This window comes from Botrytis fragariae (assembly GCF_013461495.1).
Source record: "Botrytis fragariae strain BVB16 chromosome Unknown tig00000001, whole genome shotgun sequence".
Taxonomy (NCBI): domain Eukaryota; kingdom Fungi; phylum Ascomycota; class Leotiomycetes; order Helotiales; family Sclerotiniaceae; genus Botrytis; species Botrytis fragariae.
The window spans coordinates 1,616,225-1,636,843 of record NW_023500987.1 but is presented as its reverse complement, the minus strand read 5'-3'; the positions used below and the strand labels follow the sequence as shown (position 1 = coordinate 1,636,843).

Sequence of the window (20,619 nt, the reverse complement as noted above, 5' to 3'; positions counted from 1 at the left end):
TCATTGCCTTAATCAATATCACTATCATCGCCGTCGTTAGTAGATTGCTCCACCTTCTCTACCTCCTTCTCACTTTCCGCTTCCCCATTCTTCTCTCTTAAATGTTTCTCGGCAACATCCTTAGGTAGCTGATCAAAAGGTTTCCCTCCTTCAACACCCGCCTTCAAGTTCCCATTCTCATCCACGTCTTCTTTCAGATAAAGCGTAAAAACAACCACGAATAAGACTTCTCCAGTCTTGCGATTTTTCAATACATATCTGAGCGTATGTGAGCGCTTTTGCTCTTTCCTAATATCAAAAGAAAAACATGGTTGGCATGACAGATCGAAGAATTTGGCGCAATAGATATCATTAAGGAGGGGGTTATTTTGTTAATGAGAACGAAGGAGGAATGAAAGAATAACGAACCGAAGACCTTGCCCATCCCAATATTTCATTATCGGCATTGTAAATCCTGGTAATTTGAGAGAGAAATCTACCCCATGACGAGATAAAGTCAGTGCCGATTCTTTGTGTGGGGATACGATGGATATGTCAACTCTCAACTTACTGTTAAAATCTAGATATGCATTAAAAAAATCACACCCATAAGTTCTTCCCTCTTCCCAATCCCATTCTTTCCTATTTGCCTCCGTCAAGAAGTATTTCTTCCTCGCCGCCTCCCCATCCGGAATTCCACACTCCTCCCGGTGTTCCTCACCCTCCTCATCCCCGCCCTCCTCAAACACCAACCCCGCATTCTCTTCCTCCTCACCATCTCCCTCTCCTCCCTCCCCAACGTACAGCACATTGAATGAACTGGCCGCTGGTCCATACAAATATGGTTCGTCTGCATAAACATCTCCGTCCAACCCTGGATCTACCATCCACTTCACGATCCTGAAAGCTGTGTTGAACCCCGGGGGCAGACGATCTCTAATTGGATGGTCAAAATCGTTTCCAAAAACCAAATCATCCGCATTGATATCCTTCTTTGGTTTGAATCGAAACCCGATACTATATTGATCTTTATTCTTATCATGCGGTGGCAGAGCAAAGTATGGTGAGGTAGTGGGCGACGATTTGGGTAGTCCGCGATAATCCTAACAAGGCGGGGTTAGTTAAATTTCAAGAGTTCTATTGATGATTTTGGAGCGCATAGCAGAGGGTAAAGAATTCACTTACTTGGATCCTGACATTCAAATCTACCTCGCAAAGTTCGTTCTCAATCCTAACTGTCTTTGCTTGATTGACCGGTACAATCTGATGTGTACTGACATCGTATTTTGAACCGGCTGTAACTTGTAGAATGTAATTTTCCGCCATATTGTCTCGAGGATGTCTGCGCAGTTTAATTGCGCTATACGTTAAAGGAAAGGGAAATTTTTCTCGTGATTATCACTTGTAAGGGGTTTCCTACATATATTAGTATTGTCTCCAATGTTGAAATCTAGAAACTTGGGAGTCTCATTATTAGGGCGCAATCAACGACAAGTAAAATATTTTGCCGGTGATTGTGGGGTTTGAAAGCGGTGACGTAGTGGCCTAAGCCACGGTGCATGTAACATGTGAATTTTGAAATTCACCCAAAACACTAGAAAAATGTACAAAGTATTTTAGGGAACAAAGTGAGCTTTTCCTTTAAGAGTCATTGGTTATAATAGACCAATAGACCTAATGAGAGGTCCGAAACAACTTCGAGATATAAGATAACGCCAAATAATAGAGCAATCATTAAATATTGTCATAAATCTTCATAAAGCGTGATAGCTATTTGCATATTAATTGTTTCCGATCCCCAGTCCTACTCTTTGGGACGAAGGTCCGCTCACGCTCGCACTTGTGCCTCTCTCGCGAAGTCTTCTGCCTTCCATCAAACCCCGGAGACCTCTCTTCTGTAGTCCAATAACTGCACTAATATCGCCCCTCCAAATTTCCCCTGCGCTTTCAATCCTGCCAGATTCTGATGCACTCATGCTTCCACTCAGGTCGCTTCCGCTGATATCACTTGCGGCACTACTTGTCGCACTCATACTTTCCTCGTCGTCCTGTCTTCTGCCTCCTTGGCCAGTTCCAAGATTACCTACACTGGTATTGATTCGCAAAGATTGCTGCCCTTGATATCCTAATTCGTTATCCAATCCAAGCTGCATTAAGGTCTCGGCTCCATTTGACAGTCTGTTGAGACTCCAGGGATCTGCTATATCTGATGGTGTTGAAGTAGAGCGACCACCCCCAGCAGCCATTGCACTAGCATTGAAAACTGCTGCAGCGTTCCTACTGTCCAAAACACCATGCAACCTCTCCACAACAGCTTCCAGTAGCCCATCGATCTTGTATGGACGTGCTAATTGCAATAGACTACAGAGTATCTGTGGAGTGCAGAGTGTAGAATTGTTTGGTGGAAGAGACGATGTATACAGGAAATGAAGTAGAGCTTGAAGTGTGAGTTGTGTATGAGGCAGGTAAAGTGTCCGCGGTCTAGAATTAGGTGGCAAAGCAGTCGAGTCGGGAGGAAGAGCCAAAGAGGCGGGATCCGATATGGAAGAGCTATTCAATGTTGATGTAGTGGAGAGATTTGATGATTGTGCACCGAGACTAGGTGTGATAGTAACACTGCTATTCCTGCTTTGATTATGTCGAAAGACGCCTTCTGGACGTAGGGTGGCGGTGTCGTTACCGTCTTGCGTTGCTGTGCCCTCGCGAAGTAGTTGAACGAAATATGGCCCCCATCTTCTTGCAATAATGCGAGAGTTGACTGGTATACGTTCGCCACCAACACAAAGAATGTCCATGTCGGCCAACTCTCTAAGAGCCAAGGCACTTTGGCCTAGTTCCTCTGCCGCTTTGGAAAGTGTGCGCCCGCCCGCATTCCATCCCGCTTTGCTATTGATATTTAATGAAGGGGTTGCGAAAGGTGAACTGGCCGAAACAAAACCCGACATTGGTGCTGCCTTCCGAGGATTGTCATACAAACCAAAAGCCTCGAGCTCAACCATGCAGACGTTCGAAAAGTTTATGCGTCTGTGATTATAATCTTCCACAAGACTTCGTTTTCGATTGCCAAGTATAACAAATGTATTCCTTCGATTCCACAGAACACCACGATTCCAGCTTCCTTGACTAAAAACACTGCCGCCAGCATCAATGCGACTCCACGTAAGAGTCCGTAAGTCAAGAGCCCATAATGCATACTCCTGTTTTGAAGAAGTGAGATAAGTCCCGCTGACAACAAAATTGGTGTCTATAACGCCACCATTTGGAAATCGAAGCCCGGGAGGAGAAAATGACCCGTGCATAGGCTTTTCTGCCAAGGTTCCATCAGATGCTCTAACTTGTAGCTCTAGTTTAACATCCAAAAAGTTGTAATTGGAATATATCAGCATTGATGACCCAGGTTCTCTTGAATCTGGAGTAGTGCCACCATGATCTAGTTTATTAGGTGTAGCCTTGCCTATTTTGGCAGAGACATGACCTGGAAGAGGCGCCACGACACTACGATACGCCCCACAACTTTTTCCAAGCTGTTGAGTACTAGTCCACTTGAGACTTCGTAGATTAAAGACGCTAATTTGCTCGATATAATGATTTGCACTGTCTTGACCACCCACAACAACCATTTCGGCACCGCCAGTACCATCTATATTCACCCCAATAATACCTTGATTAGGATTTGGCCCTTGAGGATTGTGATGTAAGGCAGAAGAAGGGGCATTCACAGATGCAAATGCTGCTGACGAAGGAAGAACAGTAGCGCAGTGAGCATATCTCCCCTGTGGTGTATCGTTCGTCGGTATAAAACTCCATGTTCTTGATGGCGCATCGTATATATAAATGTCAGACATTACGACTACCTCCGGCTGGGAATCCTGCCCACTTTGCGCCGAGGCAGCCATCTGAGCCTGGTTCTGTGGTGGAGCTGGGGACATTCCCCCATAGCACACCAGTTTGGTATCGCCAAGCGCGCATACGCTGTGAAAGTATCTTGGCGGTGGTACATCTCCAGTAGTCTCAACCTTTGTCCAATGTCGCTGTATTAAATCAAGTTCATATAAGTCGGCTGTTAGGGAAGGGCGTGTTCGTGATAAAATTCGACCGCCAAATACGTAAAGTTTATCGCCCAAAATTGTAGTTGTAGCCCCAACCAATGGGTGAGGTTCCTTTCCAGTAGTTCGATGTACGTTGCACATAAGTCCTGACAAATGCGTCGATGGCGTTGCTCCAGAAGTACCAGCTACGCTTGCGACCGAAGGGCGAGGTTGTTGTGCTGGAGATGGTGCTGCCGACGGAGGCCCGTTGCTCTTTGGTGTCATAACGTTTTCTCGATTCTCCTCTGCCCCTTCACCTCCATCTTGCCTGCCTGGAGTAGCAAGACTAGTTTGACTATTGTTCATATCCGTCGTGTATGTACCCGAGACCGACTTGAATCCACCGGATTGGGGTTGGAAAGCGCTCGAAGAATCCAACGTGCTGGCTCGACTACCGGTCGCAGCTGGTCGTGACATACCCTCTAAAGCTTTTGGTGTGTCAGGGGGATCTCCTGTAGTATCTTCGATGATAGGGGATGTAGGTGTCGTGGGCAAGGTTGGGAGAGGCTTTTCGAGATTCGCACCGCTCAACTTCTTTTCATTCTGCGACAGCAAGAATTGGTCGGTACTTGCTGAGCGTGGATAGAGGTCTGGCGTAGAACTTTTGCTTGTTTGAATATTGAAAGGTCGACCACGGCTACCGGAAACAGATCCTAGCTTCTTGAGTCCCCTTCGCACACCCGTAAGAAAAGCGCCGTCAGTCTTCTCTGACTCCCCCCTGAAGTCTAAGCCCTCGTCGTCAGTCGAAGATTCGGAGACGTATAATGACTCTATTGAGTCTTTTGGTCGAAGGGTTAGCGGATCCGACATGTTGAATCATGCTGCGAAAGACAAAAAGCAATTCATCAACAGTCACAAAGAGATATCACCAACAACAGATGTCATTTTGACGTGCGTGTGGATATTGAAGCTTACCTTAAGAGTGCTCAAAAAAACAACAAGGGCTTTCCCCAAAATTATACTCGGCCTTGTCAAGATCTCCCGAAATGTAATCCAAGGGTCAGAAACTATTTCTCGTTTGGGGTGTAAGGACTCAGGAGAGGATAGGAGATCCACTCGCCGCACAGATTACACAAGAAGAATAACGGGGACAATCGATCGTTCTTCCGCAGAACAGTTTGTAGAGTGTACGATGCAGGTAACCTGTAGCGACGGCTTGCCTGGAAGCCGGCAGTAATCGAATGATTGACCCTTTTTCTTCTCGATGTAGTATTTCCGCCGAAATCTTAGGGGGTTCTAGGGGCCTATTGTGTCAGATCGGATAGCAAGCCGAACTCAATAGTCTCACACACCTCGCACTTATCGGTACCAGAACTCTCTACACAAACGCGCCTTGTCCCAGCTAAAAAGCCAATTTTCCTAATCTCCGCCTTATTTGGAAAATTGATACCTCTCGAAGCGAGGAAAAAGGAATTTCTGCGGTTCCAGCCCACTTCCTAACTCTTAGTATGCCGATCTCGAAGTGTTCGAATTTTGACAATATAAATCCCAGTTGCTTTTCCCCTTTAGATTTTTTCTTTGTGAATCTTGATATTATTGATTGGAATGTACATGCACGGTTTGTTGTTCCTTTGTTGGTTTATCAATCTTCGAAACTGTAGAACAGCCTTGTAGTTGCTCGGACCTGTCAGAGCGTGAATATGATTGCTCAGAAGTACTCCTTGGGGGTAGGAATATAAGGTTCATCCGATAGTGATAGTGGTGCAGATTCCCACGTGTTGCTTGTTTCATGCAGAGGAAATTAATCGCACATAGGAGGGTCTGAATGTTTCTAGAAATAATATAAAGTCCATACAAATCTGTATATGCAATTGGGTATTTAGCAGATTGAAGTCTTGAAGAAAGTTTAAAGAGGAGAAATGTTAGCCCCATCTGCTTCAGATTGATTATTATTTACCAGGAAGATATCGGTACGAGATAGGTAGGCAGGCTTGGTAGGCCACCCGATGCGGGAGACCTATCTAGGTACGTACTCCGTGAGTAGACCGTTGAGAGTCACTTATCATGCTTATAGGTAGTATCTTACCTCGAACTTGCCTCCTGATGACAATATAAGACTGATACATAGAAGCGCACGTTGGATCATCTCTGTATGTACCTGTTTACAGCACATCGAAAATATTTCGGAAGAAAATTAGACAAAATATCTACCTAGGTAATGGGATGTGAATCAATACGGACGATGATTCGTAAAAACAAATTGTAATTCATGTATGCAAATCACTCGGACTGTGATGTGAGATAGTAATCAGGCTTTTGATATTTTTTTTTTCTTTCTTTTTATTTGCTTGTTCTAATTTAGAGTATCCTCAAAAAGTCATCCAAAAGGGAGACTTTATTGAGCTAGTCGCCGATTTAATCATTATTTTCCATACCTGTCATTTGATCGAGAAAGCCCCTTCATCAATTCATAATTTCGCTTCACGCGACATTTACTCTGCCGCAGATGTCTTCTCCTTTGGCAAAGGAGTGAATCGAAGATATGGCTTGACGGTGCGGAATTCTGGGAAGAGGGTTTTGGCCTCCTCATTCTTGACACCAGGGTGGACAATTACGTCATCACCTGGAACCCAGTTGATAGGAGTGGTGATGCGGTGCTTATCACCAGTTTGAAGAGAGTCAACAACACGGAGAACCTCGGCAGTGTTACGACCAGTGGAAGCTGGGTAAGAGAGAATGAGGCGGATTGTCTTCTTTGGGTCGATGATGAAAACAGATCGGATGGTAAATGCAATACCCTTAGAGTCAACGTTGGTGATATCTTGGTGGTCGAGCCTAGTTTTTTTATCAGCACATATTTCAAAGTCGTAGAGAAATGGTTGATCGTGCTTACATGTCATATGCATAGGCGACCTTTCGCTCCTTGTCACCAATGATTGGGAAGGTAAGCTTGCTTCCGGAGATCTCATCAATGTCCTTGATCCATCCACCGTGTGATTCAATTGTGTTTGCAGAAAGACCAATGAGCTTCACGCCGCGCTTGGTGAATTCAGGCTCGAGTTTTGCGAAAGCGCCGAGTTCAGTGGTGCAAACGGGTGTGTAGTCCTCAGGATGGGAGAACAAGACAACCCACTTGTCACCAATAAACTCATGGAAATCGATTGGGCCAGTAGTCGTCTCCGCCTTGAAGTTTGGGGCGATGGATCCTAGACGGAGGCTTTGTGCAATGTTAGTAGAGTCCAAAGATGCATAATAGTGAAGTTGCACATTGCGCACGAGAAGGCCTTTAATACTTCTTGATTTTGGCATGCGACTTGTCGCCAAATAGAGACAATCGTAACATTTGTATCAAGAGATTGAAGTTCAGTTTGAAGGATATATCCATCGCGGGGAATCGAGAGGTAAACTTACGGGGTTGGTCTCTCTTCAGCCATTTTGAATGTTTGTTGAGGGGTTGATGAGGTAGTATTGGGGTTATTTGTACAATGTAGTTGATATCAAAGTATTAGTAGAGATGGAGAGAATGAAGGAAGAGGAGGGAGGAGTTGGGGGGTTTATCAAGAAGGAACCTATTCACTTAGTCCGTTCAATTGAATGATGCCTTAGTATTACTTAATCATTGATCAAAGTGTCGCCATCGTAAGAATTAGGAGGGGTAGAAGAGAAAATTGTAGCACGTAGCTATCACGCCATCGACCTTGTCTGAGCTTGACAAGCCTTCAAGCCGGATGTGGTTTAGAGAGGGGTACATCCGGATTATCTGATAGGCTTATCATTTCTGTATCAGAACTCTAAGGAACGAGAAGGGTTTGGCTTTGTAACAATGTCAAAATTACACTTCGCCCTTTTTGAGAATCAATAATACCATCATTGTTCGCACAGAGAAAAATGGTCCCAAGGAAGCGGGATCTGACGGGACGGGACAGACGCAAAAGATGGAGACGACCCAATAGCATAAGGACAACAGCACTCAGGCCGAAAGAAGCATCAAGTCTTTGTTTTTCTCTTTTCACCGATTATAATAAGTGTGAGGGTGGAATGCTTGTAAGGCTGAGAACTGGAGACTGAGACCCCTCCTCCCTTCATTGTGCTCCATGCGTGGTGTGAACACAACTTTGTACCTCTGGTTGGAGGCATTACTGACATAATCCACTAAAAGAATCGAACGATGCGGTGAAGTCGACGTCAAACTTTAAGTGAAGTATTGATTTACCTGAAGGGTGTTTATGCCAACCACACCTACCACACACACCTACCCACCTAGGTCCCCGAAAGTATAATTCCATATTGTGGAGTACTATGTAGGTAGTTCTATGTATATAAGAATATTGGCGGCAAGCAGTCTCTACACGACAGTTGGAAAGTGTCGGCAATCATAGAATCTCCTTGTCGTTCTCAAATGCCGATAATAATAATTGCTTTCCTTTTTCTTGTGGCAACTTGCCCATATTGTCTGATCGTATTCGAGACAATCACTGTCTGTCATCCAGAAGAAATTTACCTAGTCGTTCACCACTTCTTCACGAAAGAGCTGAGGTAACATTCAGCTATCTACCTATGGTTCGCATGACCATCGATCACCGGAGAATATCCATCAGGAAAGGACAACGAAGATTGGATTCTGTTAATGGTTTACAATACATCTTATCGAATCTTGAGATACTGGATTGTTATTACCAATTGATTGGGTGGAGGCGCAATGATAGTGTTCATATTCCTCTTTTTCCCTCCATTTTCAGCCATCCCATATATCAATCTATCACGTGAAGTAGGGTTCAAACGTGATATTGTCCGCAATTGACAGCCAAGTTCCCCATCTTGATTTTCTAATACTCCACTTCTCCGAAAGAGACCGATCCACCAGTCCGCCACACCTACCACTTTCATCGTGACCAATCCACCAACCCACCATAAAATATACTTTCCGTTCGGGAATAACAACTCACATTTGAAAATTCGGTGTAAAATCCGCATCTCTGCAGCCAATTCTCGAACTAGAGACGGGTCATCTAACTCCTCATGGCTTAATTCATTGAGATCCGCGGTAAAGCCTTCATAGGCTTGTTATAGCTTCAACGGGAATAGGTACCAGGGAGTATTGCTTTCATACATATCTCTACTCAATGCCGGTCATTGCTATTTTGTTTCCATTGAGTCATTGTTTTCTTTTCTCAGACTACATCGTGTTTATATCTTCTATCTAATGCTTAATATTTATCGCCATCGAATTCCAATCTGAGTATCCATTGGAGACATTCACTTGTCTCTATAGTCTGGAGCAACGAAGAATGGGCGAAGCAGAATTGAATATGTCGTCCCGTGGTGATCCTAGCAGGCAAACCTCAATATCTGACTCAACAACCGATTTCGAGGACGATGGCCAGAAAAGGTGCGAGCTCGCTGTTCAGCCTGCAGTATATCCAGCAACGCAGAGCGCGCTTCATTCGTCAAGTCCGATCATTTATCATTATCTAACGTTCGAAACATTGATCCCTTCGCCGACGAGTAACGTTTCATCCGACGGTTCTTCGGCAACAGCACCACCACGGCCACAATTGAAGAAGTACACTTCACCGTTCGACTGGCCAGAAAGTCGCAAACGATTTACCGTCTTCCTTTCTTGTATAGCCACCATGCTTACAGCCTTCACCGCCGGTGCATATTCGCCAGCTGTTAAGCAAATGTCTGAATACTGGCATGTTTCAGACATTGCGATTCTGGTTGGAATCACCACTTTCTGCTTTGGTTAGTATAATTTTGGAGATATATGATAAGCATACAGCTAGCTAATCTTACCACAAAGGGTTCGCTATCGCTCCGATGGCCCTGGCCCCATTTTCCGAGCTGAATGGTCGGAAGCCAATTTTCATAGCTTCCGGCTTGCTATTTTTTATCACTCAAATTTGCTGTGCTGTGACTCGATCTTATCCTGGCATGCTTGTCGCCAGATTCTTTGTTGGTTGTGGGAGTTCTGTATTTTCAACAATGGTTGGTGGAGTCATAAGCGATATTCATCACAAGGAGGGTCGAAACACGTCTATGGTAAATAGATGCCTACTTTGAAGTCGTGAAGAAAGTCGTTTCCAGCTAACCTGAAATTAGTCCTTATTCTCGGGGGCAGCACTTTTCGGCACTGGCTTTGGCCCATTGGTGAGCGGCTTTATTGCGCAGAACACATCATGGCGGTGGGTATTCTGGGTACAAGTTATTACAAATGGGCTCCTGCTTATTGTGCGTATTTTGACTCAACTCCGAAGTTAACCGAAGAAGATGCTGATGTGCGTCTCATGTAGGCCATAATACTTTTCTTTCCAGAAACGAGAGGTAGCATACTATTGAGCAAGAAAGCAAGATGTTTGAACAAGTGGTACGAAGAACGAGAGGAGGCTGGCTTCTTTGGCATTGATATGCCAACGTCGGCATCAGGTGAAAAATATGAGTCGCAGCGAATCAGATGGAAGGTCAAGTCAGACGAAGAAAGAGAATCGCTCTTGCAAATGATTAAAATTTCCGTCTACCGCCCTTTTCATCTTCTATTCACAGAGTCAGTAGTATTCTTCTTCAGCTTATGGGTTGCCTTTGCTTGGGCAGTGCTCTATTTGACCTTGTAAGTATCAAGCTAGCTCTAAAAAGTCTGTTTTTATCTGCTAACACTGCATACTTTTAGTGGCTCAGTTCCCCTAGTGTTTGAGACTTCTCACGGGTTTAACCTTCAACAATCCGGCGCTGTGTTTGCAGCTATGTCGATCGGAGCAACAATATCTACTTTCATTTCTATCTATCAAGAGCAATGGCTCATTGGGTATCTCAAATGGTCGTCCAACAGCGCCAAAAGTCCAGGCATAATTCGAAGAAAAATCGATCTCTCGTCTCCCGAGGCAAGACTGTACTTCGCTTGTTTTCAATCGGCTTTGCTGCCTATTGGTCTTTTCTGGTTCGGCGTAAGTGATGTATCTTCCAGTTATTGTTCAATTGGCTTACAATGTTTAAGTGGACACAATTCTCTTCAATTCCTTGGATAGTCCCAACTCTTGCCATCGGCTGCGCAACTATGGGAATATACTCGATATATCTGGCAACTTTCAACTACCTCGCAGATACTTATCATCGATATGCGTCATCTGCTCTCGCGGCCCAGAGTTTCTGTCGGAATGTTCTAGGCGGTATATTCCCTCTCATTGCAAGTATAATGTTCAACAATATTACGTTTCAAGGAGCAGCATCTTTACTTGGTGGAATTGGAGCGCTATTGACCATCGTACCTTGGGTATTGACCATTTACGGACCGACCATTCGCTTAAGAAGCAAGTTCGCAAGCGAAATTATGTAGCTTTGCCCAAGCAAAACAGTTAATGCTGTTGGGTAATCACGTCAGTGACGCTAAAAAGTTATTTGCTATTATTCTTTTCGGAAAAAAGCGTTTCGAATTTACGATTTATGATACATGACCTTGGCCGAAGAGGCTATAAATTATTGGGATAATTGGATATGTGCGCAGCAACTACTGAGGTCATGCAAGGCCTCAAGATATGATGGAGATATTTGAGCATGTGGAAAAAAGATTTAGTCACATGAAGAAGAATCCTCCGAGGGAAAAAACATAGGACAATAGAGGAAAGTAAAGATACACACGAAGATAATGAGATATGCTATACGTACATAGGGAGAGAATAGGTGCAAATTGTATATACCTTATGAAATGAAGTCTGAGCATTGATGCTGCAATGATTAACAAGAAAAGACAATTTTTGGCTCCAGTGCTTTGTATCTAGACTTTACACATTCCTTGTTCAATCCTACCAGCTGGTGTATACTTAAACTGACCCCTTTTTGGTAGCTTCTTCATGTTATTAACCCCATTCGTCGGAAAACACTAGTACTAGTTCAATATCAAGCTTCAAGATTCACTAGCTTGTAACAAAATCAGAGACATTGGAGAATAATATATAAGCATTCTTCTCCGCAACCTGGGGATTTCCAAATTTATGAAATTCGAGAGGTCCGACAAGTAGCCGAAGTCGGCTCGAGGACAGTACTGACCTTGCTAGCGTTATCAGACCCTGATGGAGATCTTCGGCCAAGGATAACAATTTATTTATTAGGTATCTGCTACCAACTATCGGTCTGAATTGATCTGGAAAAACACAACATTTACCTCCAATCCGAACTGATTTTTACAAACTTGTTCATCAGCTTCTGGATTTATATAATAGGGATACCTAGGCACAACCTCAAAACTACATCAAAGTTTACAAACTCCACAGTCAAAATGTTGCGCTGGTAGGTATTTCCTTATCTTTTATGCAACCGCTGATATCATACTTCTTTTTGTCTCAGATCTCTATGATCGATAGCTAACATTAATGTAACAGGTACCAGATGAAGTTGGCAGCTCGCCCTGTCCTTACTCAAAGTGTGACATCGGCAGTCCTCTTTGCAACTGGAGATGTATTGGCACAACAATTAGTTGAAAAGAAGGGTATTAAAGACCATGAAATTGCTCGCACAGGTCGCATGGCACTTTACGGTGGTGGTATGTAGAAAAGAGCTCAAAACAACATCGGGAAGAGATTTTAACAAAACCTTTTTAGCTATCTTTGGTCCGATCGCTACCAACTGGTTCAAATTCCTCCAAAACCATGTTGTCTTGAAGAACAAGAACCTCGAAATGGCAGCTCGAGTCGCAGCCGATCAATGCATTGTTGCCCCTATCAACTTGGGCTTGTTCCTTACCACCATGTCCGTCCTCGAAGGAACCGATCCAAAGAAGAAGATCGAAGCCAACTACTCTACCGCTCTCCAAAAGAATTACATGATCTGGCCTGCTGTTCAAGCTGTCAACTTCAAACTTGTTCCTCTTGAGCACAGAGTCTTGGTTGTCAACATCGTCTCCTTGGGCTGGAACTGCTACCTCAGTTACTTGAACGGACGTAGTACGGAAGTCACAGTTGAGAAAGTGGTAGAGAAGGTCAAAGAACTTTAGAAAATGTACATCATGGTTACAAATCGGGATTCGTTATACACTCTGGCCAATGGCGATTTGATGGATTTCACAAGATCTCGACTGGATAGACTTTTAAAAGTACTGCATCATATCATAGCGAGGCGTTTAGGATTGGCTTCAGTTGTATTACGAATATAGATAGTCTAGATCATATATAAAACAATGAATGCATTTGGGAAGGGGTCAATGATTTTCTACATAATTTTTGTGATGGTGTTGATTGATCGGTGACGTATGTTGGATCCCGCTATCTGATATCTGATAGTGGAATATTCTTCGACTTGCTCCCATATAGTCGCGAATTATATGTGTATACTGAGTAGTTTGTTGCTTCAAATCTTCTGTAAGTCATCTTCTATCTATTCTCCCATTTGGATTGCTTTCAAGTATCTCCAAAGTTTTAATAAATTTCTGCATATCAAGTTTTCAGGAATGGCCCAACCAAAACAGCGGCCAATGCCCAAATGCCAGTGATTCACGTGATGGTCTTCTTAGTAAGCATCAAGGGTTCCAGCCGAGCTTTTTCAAAACAGCAAGGGCCACCACCACCCACCACCTCTAATTGCAAGTCTAGTCTAGTCGCATCGCAACTTCAAAAAATTGAAGAAAGTGCTAACAGCCAAAGCAAACCCACTCCTACAATACTAAATCGGAAGAACTCCGATAATCTCAATACATATAAAGTAGACAATTTGCCTGGAGCAACAAGTCTATCGAATCAAAAGAAAGTGAACCGAGCATAATCGTCTCAAGACTCTTTTGCCTTTGCTATTATCCATTCACTCATCACCCCGCCACGGAAATAGAATTTCGACTAGCCTCGCATTCAATTCTGCAATAGCACATCACATCAACTCTAGGAATCTTTTCAGCACTGACTTTATTCCAACTCAACTCTTCTTTCTCCTCCCCTTTACGATCCATCAGACACTAGATCCTACCACACATTCAAACATAATACAAACATGGCAGCCGTCGCAGCACAAGCACCAACTGGTGAACAAGTTGACTTGTCAACTATTCCAGTCTCACCTGAAGGAGCCAGCAATTCGAATGAGAACACCAAGCCAGCCACAGATGGTGAACAAATTACTGTTTTTCATGATAAGGATAACTTCAACGTCAAGCATCCTTTGATGAACAAATGGACTTTGTGGTTCACAAAGCCACCCAGTGGAAAGGTTGTTCTTCTACCACAAGGTCTTTTTAGGTCGACCATGCTGACTTCAAATATAGGGTGACAACTGGAATGATCTCTTGAAAGAAGTCATCACCTTCAACTCTGTTGAGGAATTTTGGGGTGTCTACGTAAGTATAATGCTTGAAGTGTTGTGTCTTTGTCTATCGTCTTTTGACTTTGCTAACTTTTCTTTCCCGCAGAACAATATCGCACCAACCTCTGAACTCGCTCTCAAATCCGATTACCATCTGTTCAAGGAAGGCGTTCGACCGGAATGGGAGGATCAGCAAAACAAGCACGGTGGAAAATGGTCATATCAATTCAAGGAAAAGCGCAATGTTCCTATTGATGAACTTTGGCTCCACGTCATGTTGGCAGCTATTGGAGAGACTCTCGAAGAAGAGGATGACGGAGAGGTGATGGGTGTTGTTGTCAACGTCAGAAAGGGATTCTACCGTGTTGGTGTCTGGACTCGCACAATCGGCAAGAGCATTCCTGGAGGTGGAGATGGCAATGGTGCTGGAGGAAAGGGAAGATCTGCCGAAAAGGGCAAAGAGGTTCTGATGAACATCGGCAAAAAGTTTAAGGAAGTCTTGAAGCTCCCAGCTTCTGAGGCAGTTGAATTCTCTGGCCATACCGATAGTGCACACAGTGGAAGCACTCGTGCGAAGGCTAAGCACTCAGTCTAGACGCTTTCGACATGTACACGAGATGAGATACGATTCTCCTTTGCCTGCGTTACGATTTCGTGAATTTCTTTTCTATAAAGGTCCACGAAGTAGGCTAGGGCTAAATGGATGGCGGTTCAACAAAGGTTTCCGGTTTTTTCATGGCAGTATCTGCATGCAGCATTATTGAAGGCAACAAATACCTAAAATCGGCTTCTTAAAACTATGGGGGAGTAGTATTTGTGCCATATTGTTTTTATTGCTCTGCTATTACACTACCGCTTTTGGTGGTGGTTATTTTATGCATGGCGTTATTCTACACTGGGCAATCAATATAGGCTCAGATATCAGAGGTGTGTTCATAGAGATGCGCGAAGCATGAATTTAGCAAAATCAAAGTTACATATCAATTGAAAAAATGAACGTTGTAATGAATGCCAGGCAAGTATGTTGAGAAAGATGTATGTGGTTATGGGTGTGCTTGTTGCTGTCTTTCATCTAAAGTTTGTGCAAGGGGCAATGAGTGTATGTCTGCTTATGCGGGCGTCTTCGTCTGAATCGCACTTTCATTTTCTGCTTGCATGGTTGTTCTTGTCCCGGTCCTCTCCTCTCTTTAGAAGCATTGTGTTAGCGGCTTATCGATATATTTAGGTGATGTAATGTCTATAGGATGCATCCTGATCGGTTACAAACAGGGACAGTAGAGATGATATATCTATCTTCCACTTGTAAGTATACACCTTACTCAGAAATTGTGATTGACCCTCTACTACTTTAACATCAGCTATCTTACAAGTTGAAATGCTAAATCTCATCCACACTGAGGGCAAATCCCAAAGTGCTCTTCTGTAGATGGGAACGGTGATGAATTGATTCGATCTTTTATATATGGGGGGTACTATACTACAACGTATTTCATATCTTTCCCCAGCCCTTCTATGTTACAATCTCACCTCTCACATTTCATCTCCACTAATATCATCTACAAAAACGCTCTTCACAAGCACCTTCTTATTGATCTTCCCCATTGCATTCCTTGGAATACTCTCCACGACCCTCATCACCTGCGGGATCTTATATCCCGCCAATCGTTCCTTGAGCGCTCTTCTCATATCCAATGGTCCCCATTTCTTTCCCTCTAGAAATTCTTCATTCAATACTACTACCGCACCAACTTTTTGGCCCCAGTTTCCCGATGGCACGGCACAGACTGCACATTCTGATATTTGGGGAAGCGATAGCATCTCCCGCTCTACCTCAAGCGCGCTTACTTTTTCCCCTCCGGATTTGATAATGTCAGCTGATTTGCGACCGCGGATGAAATACATAGGTCCTTTAGCCCACTCCTGGTCACTCTTCCCCGCGCTGTCAACATGGCGACGGACAGCCACATCGCCCGTTTTGAACCAGCGACCGCCGCCATCGGGATCATCGACGTGCTCTTTGAGTGTGGCTTCTGGGTTACGCCAGTATTCTTTGAAGATTGTGGGGCCGCGGAGCTGGATCTCTCCATCGCGTTCTTTACCGTTGGAGTCGAGTTCCGAGCCGGGAGCAATCACTTCGTTGGTTTCGGTATCGACGAGTCGGACTTGGACGGTGGGGAGGGGCCAGCCTACGCTGCCGTCCACGCGGTCTGTGGGTGACAGACCACAGGAGAGGGCCATGCCCACTTCGGTCATGCCATAGCGTTCGAGAAGGATGTTGTTGGAGGAGAGGGTGGACCAAGCATTCTTGGTGGGAGTGGGAAGGGCGGCGCTGCCAGAGATGTTGAGGCGGAGGTTTGAGGGGGAGACGGCTTCTTTTGCTGCAGATTGTTGTTCGGGTGAGAGATCTTTGTGGGTTTTCAGAAGACGATTATAGACTGTGGGGACGACTGTAAAGAACGTAATGGGTTCCTTGATTTGGGTATCCGGTAGGAAGGGGGCAGCGAAGCGTTGCCAAACGCCCGTGGCGTTGAATGGGAAGAGAAACTCGATCGTAGAACCGGTAAACAGGGGTGCAAGAATAGCATTTACAGTGCCGTGAATATGATGAAGAGGGAGGACATGAAGGAGATGATCTTGAGGACTGTAGTTCCAAGCTTCGATCAGAGATTTTGATTGTGCTGTCAGGACCGATTGAGGAAGCAAAACTCCTTTCTGGTATCTGTAAGTAACCATTTAAATTCTATAACAATGGGAAAGCTCACAGGTCTGTTGGTTGTGCCTGACGTATACAACATCATGCCTCCTTTACCCTCTGATGGCCCTTCCAACGTGACTTTGCCATAGTCTGAGTTCTCAAGCTTTTTCTCAAGCTTAATATGTTTTGGTTTGGATTCCAGATCAGTATTCATCACTTCCTGAGCCTTGCTCTCGAATTTGGTTGAAGACAACAACATTGAAGCCTCGCTTTGGTCCAAGATATATTGTAATTCATGTGCAGGAAATGCCGGGGACAATGGGACAGCTATAGAGTGTGTACCAAAGATGGAAAGTAAAGTCACTATATATATTATCTTAATCTATGTTCTTTCTGCGTATGGATATTTTGGGTTGCGCACCCACATAATCATAGCTATTTTCTACAAGGAAAGCAACTCTTTCCCCTTCTAATCCCTTTTGCCCAGCTTCGTTCGAGAGTTTGTCTCTTCTTTCTGCTACATCGTGTAATAATTGACCATATGTAAACCGTCTCCCAGAGGCTGAATGTATTACTGATATAGATTTGGGGTCATGGCTTGAGATAGCTTCGAAGAGAGGTATTCTTGGGAGCGTGGATGCCATTCTTGCACTGAATAGAGTGGCGGGGGTCTTGGACAATGAACGGAGGAATGTTGAGGGGTTTCGTTGTAGAAGTGACAGTGATCTTCTGCTGCAGAACATTGAGACGACAGGACGGTGGAGAGGCATTGGTAAGGGTGGTTGATTGGATGGCAGATAAAACCAAATTACAAGGAGGCCTGTCGAGAGATGCTGCTAATCGTCCGAGGTCCGGAGTGGAGTTGATGCTGCTGAGGAACGTATTGATAAGTAGTATATTGGTCGAGATCGATTTGCTTTTAGGTAATCCTTATTGCATCTACCTTACGTTGAAACTATAATACAAATGCACTTTTTCTATAGCCAACATCTTATGGATAGTCTAGAAACGGTCTAGGGATCTGAACATTCTTGACTGAAGATGGATTTCGAGGTTCTAGAATTGTGATTCGGGAAAGGCTACGACGGATGACGATGCGGGCCGATTCTTAGATAAAAGTCTAGCCTCAAAACTACAAGGCTCTTTCCTAATCCCTGCTACAGTTGGCGAGGCTGTCATGCAACACATAATTGTATCATACAATCAAATAAATATTGGAACAGTTTGCGCTCCAATCAAACATTCGTCATTAACATCTGCTCAATCTATTGTGAAGCAATAGATTAATGCTTCGCATCATTCGTCCCGCTGTCTCACGGCGCTATCTATCAACAGTCATGGCATCCAATACTCCATATGAAGATATCATACGCACTCGAGTGAGTATCCTTCTCCCCTCATTTCTATTTTATTTATTGTTTCCACTAACGTATCATTCTAGCTGACAGAAGAGTTGAAACCTACCCGTCTTGAAATATTCAATGATTCGTCCAAACACTCACATCACCAAGCTATGGCTGGTTCAACGTCTCATGAGACCCATTTTCGAGTCGAGATTGTATCGGAGGCGTTTACCAAAAAGATGCAACCTGCGAGACATAGAATGGTGTACGCTTTATTGAAAGAGGAGATGGCGAAAGAAGGTGGCATTCATGCTCTACAGTTGAAGACAAGGACACCCGAGGAAGAGGAACGGCAAAAGGCAAAGGAGGAAGGAGAGGACAAAGGAGCGGTTGTTGCTGAGGCAAGTGGACCTTAGTAGAGGGATTTGATGTTTTATCTGGTGATCGAGATACTTCCTTCGAAAATCATTGCAAACTGGCAGATTGAGTGGTCGAAGAAAACAACTGTGAAGCTGTGTGCTTATGCTATTGCTTGGTTGTGGAGTTTAAGGCAGATTTGAATATACAGAGCGAACGCATTGAGCGAAAGATTGCAGCGTTTCATTTAATGAAATCCTAAGCATATACATTACCTAGACCATTTCAGTCGGCTTCTCGATGTCCAATTTATCACTTTGGTCAAAATCATTTGCGCTCAAAAACGAGCATAGATTCTTTAAGAGAAATAGTCTAAGGTGAACGCTTTCTATGTTTGCTTCATCGCTGCTCGACTGTAAACCAAGATCAAAGGGACAGATGCTTGGCTGAATCAAACAGGCAAATCAACTGTCAAAACACCCAGCTCTTCCGCCAGTACGAGCAGTGGATTTACCACAGCTTCGACATCTCCGGTTTTGATCGGAATTCTATGATTGCCATCCCATGCAATCACTTGCGCACTTCCTTTCTCGCACCAAATTTTTAGCAATTCTTGATGTAATTCCAATCCCGGGTCTTTGGAGCCATGAACGTGAATAGTCGGCAAAGTCAAAACGTCATTCTCATCCACCGGTCCCCATCTATCCTGATCTCTCTCCATACTTATCAATGGCGGTCTTCCAGCCATCAAAACCGCAAATCTCCAATTCTGTCCCTCCAAGTCCCTTCCTCCTTCTTCTCTAATCTGCCTCCTCAACAATAAGCTCCCAGCTATCTTCGCCCCCTGACTGAATCCCAACAATCCGACCCAATCCCCGGTAGCTCCTTTGGCATCGTCCTCTTTCATTGCCTTCTCAATACTCTCTTCGATAGCAATCACCTCATCACGTGTATCTATCACTTCATGTTCTGGTAACCAGCCCAGCCAGCGTTTAAAAGGTCCAAAATCTCCATAGACACTTGTAACATCGGGCCCGGCACCAGATTCAAAGGGTGCTTCGGCAAATATGAGACGGAAGTAAGGTTTCAAATGGGAAGAGAGGGCGCGACATTGCATGGTAAAGATTCGAGCATTTGTTCCCCCGCCGTGGAGACAGAGTAACCGGGGTAGATCAAGTGTGGGATCGTGGCGTGCAACCATTATTGCTTGTGAATAGCGGAATTTGTGGTTCGGGAGATTGATGAATATTGTGGAGAGTTTGGAGTAAGATATGATTCTTGGGTGAGAACGAGATATAAATGTGCAAGTTTTTGAGCTGATGACAGGTAAGATCAAGATATGCTAAATTTAGAACAGGTAGCCTTTTGTGCTACGTTCCTATTGTGCTTTGACAACCATTCGATCGTGTTTTAGAAACTTATGGAAAGCTGATCCTGAAAATCTCATCAACGATGAAAGCATATGAACAAGCTCAATACATCCGGAAAAATGGTTAGTATTATGATACGGATGTCCGTTTCAATAGAATTGAGGGTTCGAAGAAGTATTGGCGGGGAGGTGGGGTCTGATAAGGAGGTAAGGGTCCAACACAGATCACCTTGCGGAATTCCATCCCTGGAATAGTACCACACGGATTTCATACCTTGAACCTTATCTATTCAGACGTCCGAAGCAGACCTATGGCATTTCAAAACCAGAAGATGAGCTTTTGATATTTTCAACATGAATCAATACGAACCGATGAATAAGAAAACTGGACAAGTTGAAGCAACATTGCGTGGGGAGATTCTCTCGCTAGTAACCTCAGCAGTCTCGAGGCAGTGCGTTCAATAGTCCGAATTGCGGTTTGATAATCAAAAGCTTTCAATGTCTGGAGATATTTCAATCTACGAGATGCACTCTCAGTCTTTTGGATTATTTAGATATTCAACTTGGAGT

General features: G+C 44.1%; 9 protein-coding genes across 9 annotated transcripts; 4 read left to right on the top strand and 5 right to left on the bottom strand.

Moving 5' to 3' along the window:
• Positions 1 to 8: 8 nt before the first annotated feature.
• Positions 9 to 1,305, bottom strand: Bfra_000502 (putative bax-like protein; the record flags this gene model as incomplete). Its single annotated transcript, XM_037330948.1, has 4 exons — positions 9 to 288; positions 409 to 475; positions 551 to 1,082; positions 1,165 to 1,305. The coding sequence occupies 4 exons, from the start codon at positions 1,303 to 1,305 to the stop codon at positions 9 to 11; spliced, it is 1,020 nt and encodes a 339-aa protein (XP_037197281.1).
• Positions 1,306 to 1,760: 455 nt separating this feature from the next.
• On the bottom strand, positions 1,761 to 4,877 carry Bfra_000501 (putative kelch domain-containing protein; the record flags this gene model as incomplete). The annotated part of the gene is made up of 1 exon (XM_037330947.1): positions 1,761 to 4,877. The coding sequence occupies one exon, from the start codon at positions 4,875 to 4,877 to the stop codon at positions 1,761 to 1,763; it is 3,117 nt and encodes a 1,038-aa protein (XP_037197280.1).
• Positions 4,878 to 6,461: 1,584 nt separating this feature from the next.
• Bfra_000500 (putative mitochondrial peroxiredoxin prx1 protein) lies at positions 6,462 to 7,478 on the bottom strand. Its single transcript, XM_037330946.1, has 3 exons — positions 7,419 to 7,478; positions 6,901 to 7,224; positions 6,462 to 6,842 (listed from the first exon to the last, which is right to left on the bottom strand). Exons 1-3 carry the CDS (start codon positions 7,439 to 7,441, stop codon positions 6,500 to 6,502), a joined length of 690 nt encoding a protein of 229 aa, XP_037197279.1. The 5' UTR covers positions 7,442 to 7,478; the 3' UTR covers positions 6,462 to 6,499.
• A 1,817-nt stretch (positions 7,479 to 9,295) lies between these two features.
• Bfra_000499 (putative mfs multidrug transporter protein) lies at positions 9,296 to 11,337 on the top strand (the record flags this gene model as incomplete). Its single annotated transcript, XM_037330945.1, has 6 exons — positions 9,296 to 9,752; positions 9,811 to 10,049; positions 10,110 to 10,238; positions 10,301 to 10,614; positions 10,675 to 10,948; positions 10,999 to 11,337. 6 exons carry the CDS (start codon positions 9,296 to 9,298, stop codon positions 11,335 to 11,337), a joined length of 1,752 nt encoding a protein of 583 aa, XP_037197278.1.
• A 939-nt stretch (positions 11,338 to 12,276) lies between these two features.
• Positions 12,277 to 12,990, top strand: Bfra_000498 (putative mpv17 pmp22 family protein; the record flags this gene model as incomplete). Its single annotated transcript, XM_037330944.1, has 3 exons — positions 12,277 to 12,287; positions 12,380 to 12,540; positions 12,599 to 12,990. 3 exons carry the CDS (start codon positions 12,277 to 12,279, stop codon positions 12,988 to 12,990), a joined length of 564 nt encoding a protein of 187 aa, XP_037197277.1.
• A 986-nt stretch (positions 12,991 to 13,976) lies between these two features.
• Positions 13,977 to 14,880, top strand: Bfra_000497 (putative eukaryotic translation initiation factor 4e protein; the record flags this gene model as incomplete). Its single annotated transcript, XM_037330943.1, has 3 exons — positions 13,977 to 14,192; positions 14,248 to 14,319; positions 14,392 to 14,880. The coding sequence occupies 3 exons, from the start codon at positions 13,977 to 13,979 to the stop codon at positions 14,878 to 14,880; spliced, it is 777 nt and encodes a 258-aa protein (XP_037197276.1).
• A 935-nt stretch (positions 14,881 to 15,815) lies between these two features.
• Bfra_000496 (putative 2-succinylbenzoate- ligase protein) lies at positions 15,816 to 17,750 on the bottom strand (the record flags this gene model as incomplete). The annotated part of the gene is made up of 3 exons (XM_037330942.1): positions 15,816 to 16,997; positions 17,048 to 17,343; positions 17,402 to 17,750. The coding sequence occupies 3 exons, from the start codon at positions 17,748 to 17,750 to the stop codon at positions 15,816 to 15,818; spliced, it is 1,827 nt and encodes a 608-aa protein (XP_037197275.1).
• Positions 17,751 to 18,266: 516 nt separating this feature from the next.
• Positions 18,267 to 18,739, top strand: Bfra_000495 (uncharacterized protein; the record flags this gene model as incomplete). Its single annotated transcript, XM_037330941.1, has 2 exons — positions 18,267 to 18,359; positions 18,422 to 18,739. The coding sequence occupies 2 exons, from the start codon at positions 18,267 to 18,269 to the stop codon at positions 18,737 to 18,739; spliced, it is 411 nt and encodes a 136-aa protein (XP_037197274.1).
• A 392-nt stretch (positions 18,740 to 19,131) lies between these two features.
• Positions 19,132 to 19,881, bottom strand: Bfra_000494 (putative citrinin biosynthesis oxidoreductase protein; the record flags this gene model as incomplete). Its single annotated transcript, XM_037330940.1, has 1 exon — positions 19,132 to 19,881. The coding sequence occupies one exon, from the start codon at positions 19,879 to 19,881 to the stop codon at positions 19,132 to 19,134; it is 750 nt and encodes a 249-aa protein (XP_037197273.1).
• Between the last annotated feature and the right edge of the window lie 738 nt (positions 19,882 to 20,619).

What these genes read in the sequence shown, in the direction of transcription:
- Bfra_000500 (XM_037330946.1), bottom strand. Translation starts at nt 7,441, where the DNA reads ATGGCTGAAGAGAGACCAACCCC. An exon ending in GCTGAAGAGAGACCAACCCC is followed by an intron (nt 7,225 to 7,418) that starts GTAAGTTTACCT and finishes CATTGCACAAAG; the next exon opens with CCTCCGTCTAGGATCCATCG. An exon ending in GTCGCCTATGCATATGACAT is followed by an intron (nt 6,843 to 6,900) that starts GTAAGCACGATC and finishes TAAAAAAACTAG; the next exon opens with GCTCGACCACCAAGATATCA.